This window comes from Olea europaea, chromosome 12 (genome assembly GCF_002742605.1).
Source record: "Olea europaea var. sylvestris chromosome 12, O_europaea_v1, whole genome shotgun sequence".
In the NCBI taxonomy this organism is placed as follows: domain Eukaryota; kingdom Viridiplantae; phylum Streptophyta; class Magnoliopsida; order Lamiales; family Oleaceae; genus Olea; species Olea europaea.
Window position 1 is genome coordinate 19,654,017 of NC_036248.1, and position 9,575 is coordinate 19,663,591.

General features: G+C 35.8%; 3 protein-coding genes across 3 annotated transcripts in view; all 3 read left to right on the top strand.

Annotated features, from left to right (window-relative positions):
* The first annotated feature begins 420 nt into the window (after positions 1 to 420).
* LOC111406010 (receptor-like cytoplasmic kinase 176) lies at positions 421 to 3,522 on the top strand. Its single transcript, XM_023035174.1, has 6 exons — positions 421 to 868; positions 1,257 to 1,570; positions 1,942 to 2,077; positions 2,174 to 2,316; positions 2,506 to 2,629; positions 2,887 to 3,522. Exons 1-6 carry the CDS (start codon positions 817 to 819, stop codon positions 3,297 to 3,299), a joined length of 1,182 nt encoding a protein of 393 aa, XP_022890942.1. The 5' UTR covers positions 421 to 816; the 3' UTR covers positions 3,300 to 3,522.
* A 779-nt stretch (positions 3,523 to 4,301) lies between these two features.
* LOC111406012 lies at positions 4,302 to 7,684 on the top strand. Its single transcript, XM_023035175.1, has 3 exons — positions 4,302 to 4,597; positions 6,866 to 7,053; positions 7,273 to 7,684. The coding sequence occupies exons 1-3, from the start codon at positions 4,398 to 4,400 to the stop codon at positions 7,470 to 7,472; spliced, it is 588 nt and encodes a 195-aa protein (XP_022890943.1). The 5' UTR covers positions 4,302 to 4,397; the 3' UTR covers positions 7,473 to 7,684.
* The window catches only part of LOC111406733 (elicitor-responsive protein 1-like), a 3,844-nt gene continuing 1,861 nt past the window's right edge, over positions 7,593 to 9,575 (top strand). The window contains exons 1-2 of the mRNA XM_023036111.1: positions 7,593 to 7,696; positions 8,060 to 8,195. Of these exons, the coding sequence (XP_022891879.1) occupies positions 7,593 to 7,696; positions 8,060 to 8,195 (240 nt within the window). The remainder of the gene's footprint in view (positions 7,697 to 8,059; positions 8,196 to 9,575) is intronic.

Consider the following 9,575-nt stretch of genomic DNA (forward strand, 5'->3'; position numbering starts at 1 on the left):
TATTTTACATATAACTTAAAAAAAATTTTTATTTTTTTAATCACACATTCTTCTAAAAATTTCTATTCAAAATATATATTTTTTTGGGACTACGAACTGAGACTCCGTTATTTTCTGAAATATGCCTTTCTGGGCTGTAATTGGTAAACACGGTGGAAAAGATGTGCCACCTCCTCAATATCAACGACTTTAAGCTTAATTGATAATGACTAATTATCAGCATCTAACTCAAACACCGGCTTTTAAATAATCATTAAGCCAACATGAATGCGTAATTAAGTTATTAACATGATAAATCAGAATATTCAGAACTGACAGCATGATCCGTTGACTTGTGTTCATACTGATCCAATGGCCATAAATGCACGTCTGTCTTTCTTGTGGAAGGTGCGAAAAATAAAAGACAAGACAAGCCTGTAATGGCCCTCCCTCCATTTACACCAACCACACCATGTCTCCTCCAACATTTATTATGTATAAATGTGAATGTAAATAAGTTGCAGAAAGCGTAGACTGACTAGTAGGAGGAACAAACAAGAAAGAGTAAACCCTTTTGGGACTTCTTTTTTATTTTCATATAGCTTCTCTTGAAGCCAACAAGGGACACCAAGAATCAACGTATTATCATAAATCTTCTTATTATAAATATATTTTATGTGTTCATACTTTTGGGTTTCAACTGGTTCGGCTGTTGTTGAATTTTTGGACAGTCGTCGAAAGAGTTCGTGGGTTGAGCAATTGGATTCTCAGTCTTCTTCTATTGTTGAGGAACAGTAGAAGGGTTTTCTCAGATAAACAAATTGGTGGGTTCAGTAAATGGGTTCTTGTTTCAGTGTTAGAATAAGGGCAGATAGCCCTCGTCATAATGGTTAGTATAATCAAACTGTTAAATTTCTTTGATCAGATTCTAGTTTTTCTTGAATTAGAAGCATCCATACCTAAAAATCGCTGTTTTGATTTGGTTAAAACTAATTTTTGTTTATGATTTGTGTTACTTAGAGATTATATTTGGATTATGTGATTTTTGTCTAGGATACATTTGTTGTACATTAGGGTTTATGCCATAAGATTTGACAAAGTTTTAAATCAGCTATCGACCTAAGAGATACTCCTTTTTAACTGGGGCTTAGATCGGACTATGGACGAATCGGTGGATTTATTTAGAATACCAAATCGTAATTTGAAATTTTCCTTTTGATTCACCATTACTAGGCATTTAATGGAGTTCGTGATATGTGGAATGATTGTATTTGTAGGATCAAATTCAAGATATGTCAGCGTTGATACGAAAGACACAAGTAGCAGGTCATCGAACGCGATTCCATTGACCCCTCGAAGTCAGGGTGAAATTTTGGAATCTTCGAGTTTGAAGACTTTTGCGTTTATTGATCTGAGAACAGCCACGCGGAACTTCCGTCCGGACAGTGTATTAGGTGAAGGTGGTTTTGGGTGTGTTTTTAAGGGATGGATTGATGAACATACATTTAAAGCTGCGAAACCTGGGACTGGAATGGTTATTGCTGTCAAACGATTGAACCAAGAAGGCCTTCAAGGTCACAAGGAGTGGCTGGTGAGTCTGACCTTTCCTGGTTCGAGTGGTTAAATGTTTTAATTTTGTTCATTGAATAATTTCCACTGATTTTGTTAGCTTAGAGAGAGTGTAGTAGATGAAGCAATGAACTGAACAAAATGGAGAAAAAGGATTCATACGGTTGGACCCAAAATTTCTTGGCAATTAGGCTCAGAGCATGTTAGGCTGCAATTAGAAGTTACTTTTAAGCACAACCAAAGATGCTCTTGTTTGTTGTTGATTGTGTTTGTCATAAATTATCGACTATAGACCCATTCCTGATCATTTATGCTGTCAAAGATGCTCAAATTTGATAGAATTCAAACCAAAATCCGGATATGCTGATTTATTTATCTTTTATCTGGATTCAGACAGAAATCAATTATCTGGGGCAGTTATACCATCCTAATCTAGTAAAGTTGATTGGTTATTGCTTAGAGGATGAACACAGGCTTCTCGTTTACGAGTTCATGCCTCGTGGCAGCTTGGAGAATCATCTATTCAGGAGTGAGTTATTGATCTTATCTATGGAGTTCTTCATTTTCACAGAAAGGAACTTCAATTTTTCACACAGACTCAGCCTAGTAAGTGTATTTTGAACAGGGTCATCTTACTTCCAACCGTTATCTTGGAACCTACGTATGAAGGTTGCTCTAGGTGCAGCAAAGGGGCTTGCGTATCTTCACAGCCCGGAAGCTAAGGTTATATATCGTGACTTCAAAACCTCCAACATCTTGCTCGATAAGGTACGTGGAAAAATAATAAATCAATTTTCAAAAGTTTATACAATTTGATTGTATTACTGTTTCCGTGTTGGGTGTCTTACAACCTTTAACCGATGGATTTGACAGAACTACAATGCGAAGCTATCTGATTTTGGGTTGGCCAAGGACGNTGTTGGGTGTCTTACAACCTTTAACCGATGGATTTGACAGAACTACAATGCGAAGCTATCTGATTTTGGGTTGGCCAAGGACGGACCAATGGACGGTAAAAGCTATGTATCTACAAGAGTAATGGGTACCTTTGGCTATGCAGCTCCAGAGTACATGGCCACAGGTATTACACTCTTCACTAATTTTCATTCTGTAATACTCTTTCCAATTATTTTAGGTGGATATTGATTGAATTTCGTCAAGTATTCACGGACGTGTGCTTAACAAGGTCAGCTTAGACCTAATTCACCAAAAAAGTTTCACATAAGTGTAATTACAGTTGACATGATGGAACAAGAATACGATTTAATGTGTTTTAAGTTGAGTCCCTGCAACTGCAACTTCTCATTCCTTCTGATCCTCGGTTCATTTGTTTTGAAGGTCATTTAACTGCCAGAAGCGACGTGTACAGTTTTGGAGTTGTTCTTCTTGAGATGCTAACTGGACGTCGTGTAATAGACAAAAATCGACCTCACGGGGAACAAAATCTTATTGAATGGGCTCGCCCTTATCTGGCCAGCAAACGAAGAATATTCCGAGTTATGGATGCCCGTATAGAAGGCCAATACTCACCAACCGGAGCATTGAAGGCAGCTACTCTTGCTGTCAAATGCCTAGCACTAGAACCCAAATACAGGCCGAACATGGAAGAGGTTGTAAAAGCATTGGAGCAGCTCCAGGACACGGGTAGTGTCAAAACCGAGGTTGTCCAAAATCATATTCTGACATGCGCCGAATCTCGTATGGCTGCTTCGTATCCAAGACCATCTGCTACCCCAGTTGTTGCTGCTTGAATGGGAAAGGAAGAATTCAAATGGGATACAATTCATGAGTTTAGAAGACAGACAGAATGTATAGGTGGCGCGAGGAGATCATAAATAACTGGGGGGATTTATTTGCTTGTACCATCACTTTGTGAAGTTCTGTATAGATAGTAATTCTGTTCTCTAAGTTTTGTAATTAGATATTGATATTGTAATTTCATTAAAACAGTCAACCATATTATTTTTCTTGAAACATTTTTTCTTCCAATTTTAAACTAGTGACGTAATTTCAGTATAACAAGTGAGACCATGGAGTGATTAACAAAAACAGACTGGTTCTGATTGTTACGAAGTGAAAAAGTTGGTGTGCCCCCCGTCAAAAATTGATTAGGGGACGTGCTTGTTACATTTCGACTAGGTTGGAAACTCAACTAAGTGACGTAAAACAGACGTTCACGTTAAATAACAAAAACGACTTGACAAGTGCAAACGGTGCATTTTACTTGAATTTGTAAATTAATCTAGTTACCGACCATCACAAAATCGATATTTTATTGAGTAATTTTTTTTTAGCACCAATTGTGTTAACATGCTCTAGGTGTCATTAAATAAAATGTGCAATTAAATGAATAATATAATTTCACCTTTAATTAAACCTATCGTATAATGTCACATAGGCTAGTGTTCGAGCACCTGTGACGCTAAATATCGTTATTCTTTTGTTGGACACAAATTTTGGAAACAGTACAAGTCATTGGCGTAATTTCCTAATAATGTTGCTACACGTCATTCTAATTGATATTCTGCTTTACATTGTACAATGTGGCACACTATTTTACCATTAATTTCTTCAACACTTAAAATAATGAAGGATCTTGATTTTGCCACATATTCAAATATTATACAAGTTGTACACAAATAATGTACAACTAATCTAATTCATTTCCTAAAATTAGGCCAAACCAAACGTGGCCGGACCCACTTCCCCACTAACTTGGGCCAGAATGGACTTAGAAATGGTTCTTGCGGGTTCAAGTTAATGGCCTAATTACGCGAAGGTCCATTTTTCCTCCCTCAGTGCGACTATCTTCCCGTCTCTTCCCGTGCACAGAGAGAAGGGGCAAAGGGATGATGGGTCGAAGGATCATGTCACTGCTGAAGAGCAGAGCCGCCGCGGCACCGTCACTACTAGCACAGGCCAAGGCGGCAGAAGAAGGAAAAACAAAATCATGGGGTTTTAAAGTGGTTTCAGGGGCATTAATTTGTTTGACAGGAGGCGTCGCTTTGAGTGCACTTGATGATCTCGCCATTTACCATGGCTGTAGCAGGTTATGCTCTTTATGAAATAGAGTGATTTTTGTAATCTACATTTCTTTCTATTTCATCGTTTTCCTCTAAATTCGGTTTAGAAGGGAAAAGTCAAAATTATCGTAGGAAGATGTTATTCGGTTGTCTGGTTAATGATTGATTCAACTTTCATATAACTGAGATTTTGTGATGTTTTGTTGATTTTTATACACTTTCCATTGAAATTTATAAAGAGCACTCAATGAATTATGGTTAAAAATTTGGGGATATTTTGTAGAGTGAAGTGACAAGTGAATGAAATAAAAATGAAATTAGACATTTTTCTTTTACCGATCAAAAAAAAAAAAAAATGAAATTAGACTTTTCATTCAACTCAGTATTATGAAGTGGCTTTTTTAAAAGTTAGGGATATTTTGAAGAATGAAGTAACTAGTGCGAATCGAATTAACATCATGACTATTACACTTATCAATCAACTCTGTATTTTGAAGTGTCATTATTAGATTAGACTGGTTAGGACTCTACAGTTCTTATTCTGCTATATTAAGCATCAGCATAGATTGGAAATACATTATGAGAATCCAACCAGTGCCCTTCTTTTGTTGTAGTGGTGAAATATATGTTTCGTAATTCTATTATTTGATTTAATGTTGGAGTACTAATTAGTTCTAAAAATCATTTCGTGAGCTGACATGCATACACGTTACTTTGAAAGACATTTCGAAATGAAACTGTAAAGAAGAGATTCTTCCTTTGAATGAGTCGGTTTTTACCAGCTAATTTGTGCATTTTCTTCAGATGCAAGAGTGAAAAGAGCTGTTAGATTAGTAACAGAGTTAAAGGATCACACATCTCTTGTTTGCTAGGAACAGCAAGGGGAAGTGAAGACAGCTAAATATCAACCCTCCTTACTAAATTGCAAAACCCATCTCTAATATGAAATTACTTATAACTTTTTGTCTCCAAACATGTTAGAGAACTTACCTTTTTTTGTTACTTACTCTTTTTTAAAGTAACTCTTACTTTACTGGAATAAGTAATCTACTTATTTCTAAATAATCTTAGCCTGAGCGCTCATAGCTTGATGGAAAAACTAAGGGGAAATGATACATACATCCTTTCCATTTTTTGTATTTCGATTTACATCAACAAGATTTAGAGGTAAAATGCATATATGACGCATGAAATCTAAGTATCTCTTCTGATGTGCCCCTTATGCTACAAAACAGTTTGAATCATTTTTCTTTTACTTCACTTGTTATTATATCCAAAGTCCTGAAGACGGGACTGTACTTCCTTCAAGAAGAAATTTATTAATGTTTGTCTTGAATGGAAGGGAAGGGTTGGGAATAAAGAACTTACACGTTTTGCCTGTGATAAGTAGAGGGACAAAAGGAACGCTCAATATCTTTTATTGTCTCTTATTCTTATAGTCCATTAGTTCCCTTCCATTTCTCTCATGTCTTATCATTTCCTTTCCTATCCTTTCCTTTCCTCGTCCTCGAAACAAATAGAGCCTTATATTTAGTTCATGTATTCATCCCATGACTTTCCATGAACAATGTTGAAAGCAGATCTGCTATGGGATTAATGTTATATGCAACAGAAGCACTTGAATTTCTAATTAGAATAGTTGTACATTTGCTATTAATTTGGTGATCTTTGGGAAAATGAGCTCATAGTCGGTTGGAATCCCCTTTTTGGTAGTACATAGGGGGGATTCAATCTAGGGCGTGCATGGAGTGGCTGACTAGGACATGAATACAAGCTTTAAAAATATTTGCACTCAGTGACTAGATATAACCATAAACCTAGACTTTTGACATTATTTACACTTATAAACTTGATTGGTGAATAGCAAGGAAATGTGCATGTTAAGCCTGAGAAGCTAGTTTATTTATTCTTCAATGTATGGCATGCCATCAATCAAACGATTCATTGCTGTTGTATTGAGCATTCTCATGTGTCGTGGTCAAAATTTGTTGATTTTCACTGCTCTATTATTTTGAGAATTTGGACTAAATTGAATATGGTTTAGGAATTTAAAAAAAGAAACATAGCTTATCATAGCCAGAGGGCAGTGAAATACGATGACATTTAATTTCTCTCTCTCCTTTTGCTCTGATCATATTCTACAAATGTGTGAGTTGCGAGAAATTAATATATGATCACAACTTCATACTTTAGGTAGATAGAAAGAACATTGAAATTTTTTTTGGGTCATTTCTTTCAGCATGTTTTCAGTAAAGTTTTATGGTTCTATTTTGAATGATTTTGATCTATTGCAGCAAGGCAATGGAGAAAGCCAGTAAGAACCAGGCAATAATTGATGCCATTGGTGAGCCTATTGCAAGAGGTCCTTGGTACAATGCATCACTAGCAGTAGCTCACAAACGCCATTCTGTATCATGCACATTTCCTGTTTCTGGACCACAAGGCACAGGAATATTTCAGTTGAAAGCAGTTCGTAATGGAGGTTCGTTCTACTCATTCTAAAATGTTAACTTGATCAGTCGAACCCTCTCAGTCCCCTGAAGTTCTTTAGTGCTTTGTGATCCATGTCACAATCTGCTGGAAATCTATCGATTTGGGGACTAGGATTTATGAAAAATTTTAACTTTTCAAATGTTTATTGGATCGTGCTTCATTTTATTTCTAGTTTATTTAAAGTTAAATGACTCTTTCTTTCGAACAGAGGGTGCTTGGTTTTCATTTTTACGGCCTCATAACTGGGAAATCCTCATTATGGAAGCTCTACTCCATGTCCCCGGAAATGAAGAGAAGCAACAAACATTTCGGATTAGCGTTTCTGATTACCCTTCTCCTTCAGCTTGCAAGTGGATGCCATCCACTGATTGCGGGTGTCCACAATCAGAAAATTTAGAGAAGAAATAATATCAGTCCTGTTATCAAACAAAAATGAAAACTCAGCCTTAAATGTGTTAGAAGTTTCTTTTACTTTGTTTTTGTTCCCCGATTTCGTATTAACTTTTCTCCTCAAACTTTCTAAGAGCAATGTGGAGGAACTCTGTAGTAGAGGAAATGGTGTTCATACCTCTATCGGAAATTTTGCACATTTATATAATAATCCTAGTGACAATTGTGTTGCTGAGAACTTGGTAAGAACAAAACTGGTGGCACATTTTATTTTAGCTCTTGTATCTTCTGCTGGACCATGATGTTTATGGCTGCGTTGCTTGGACCTGGACCAGGGCCGGTGCGGCAGTCAGGCCTTCAAACTAAGCCATAGTCGACTTTTGACACTTCATCCATGGCTCGGACCTGTGGTATGGGTTGTCAAAAAAAGTCGACACCTCTTGGAAGGTGGCATGGCTTAACCCACGGACTGGGCCAGTCAGCGGTCGGCTGTCATAGTCAACTTTGACACCTAACAGCTCCATTATCTCCACCCCCCCCCCCCCCCCCCTTTAATTACGTTTGTTTGGTACGTGTGATGGCTATATATGAACGTTGAATTCTAGTTTGGTTTGTTGTTATGGGATTCTTTATCTGCAACTTGTGAAGGGTCAGTTTGGAGCTTTGTTTATGAAATTCCTGAAGAAGGTATTCATGGCCAGTTTGTTAGACCAACATATTGTAGACAGTCAATGGAAGCAGGTAACGAAACGTATTTCGAAGAATAAAATAACACAAATTCTGCAAGATGACTTTTTGAATATTATTTGTTTATTAACCTTTCAACTAATTAACTTACCAAATTACATTGCTAAATTAGAAGTTGAATAAGTGTGGGGACAACAATGTCGCTTTTAAATTCATGAGTTAGATTACTCAAATGATGACGATCAATTATCATAAAATTATAGCATGCGTTCATTGGACATCAATTAATTTCAATGTAAGATGATTAGAATTCGATTGGGGGTCAAACTATACTTTTTGTAAAGAGTAGGTCAATTATCATTAGCCTATTATTCTTTAGATGTTACCACATTGCCTTTCTTGTTAATTACGTTGCAATTGAAAATAAAATATCATCGATTTCGCACATGGTAACCTTTTTTGGGTCAATTATTCCCGGCGGATTAAATAAATATAAGGAAAATCCGGAAGGTAATTGGGGAATCTTTTGAGGAAGTCAAATTACATAAATTAAAGGGCTTAATAGAAAATACAATAAAATAATATGAAATATATATATAAATTAGACTCAAAAGTTGTTTTTGGACTCGTTTGGTTAATTTTGTTAAAAAAAAATTTAATGAAAGTTGGTTCAATCTGACTTCTTCTAAGAGTACTTCCGGAATGAAAAGTGTTTTTAAATATTAATTTACAAACAAAAATTATGATAGATTTATTCAAAAGCTCTTCTACAATAAATAAAAACAAAAGTAAAAGCTAAACCAAACGGGCCCTTAATCTTGCATGCATCCACAACTACTACTCAATTTTTGACCGCTCATTTATGCTACATTATTAACTTATAATGAAATTAAAATGCATCAACATTGATGTATAATAAATAAAAGTTTACCCTATCATTCAATACTATCTATCTCACCAAACTCTTATTTCTATCCAACCTACGAAAAGAAATAAAGATATCATTCAACTTTTTATATGATAATTAATTATGCCGCGGTACGTATTGCATGCCTATAAAATGAAGTATCCCATCATAAATTACAACACATTAATTTGAATCTTTCGAACAATTGACAACTCTAAATATTCTCCTTTTTTGTATCATAAGTTTTCGACACACAGAGATTTGAAAACTTCTTCTTTTTGAGACAGAAAGAGAGAAGAGATGGTGATTGGAATAATGGAGGTGAAGCTGGTGGGTGCTAAAGGTCTCAAAAACACTGATTTCTTAGGTATGGATGGTTCTATATATCTTTATTTCTGATCTGAATGTGATTATTACGTACAACATGCATGTCTTCAGAACTAAAGAGGGGAAAAAAAGAAGAAGAGAGAAATTTGTTCTTGTTTCTTATTAATGATTTGAGTTCTTCCTTGATATTGAAATCCAGT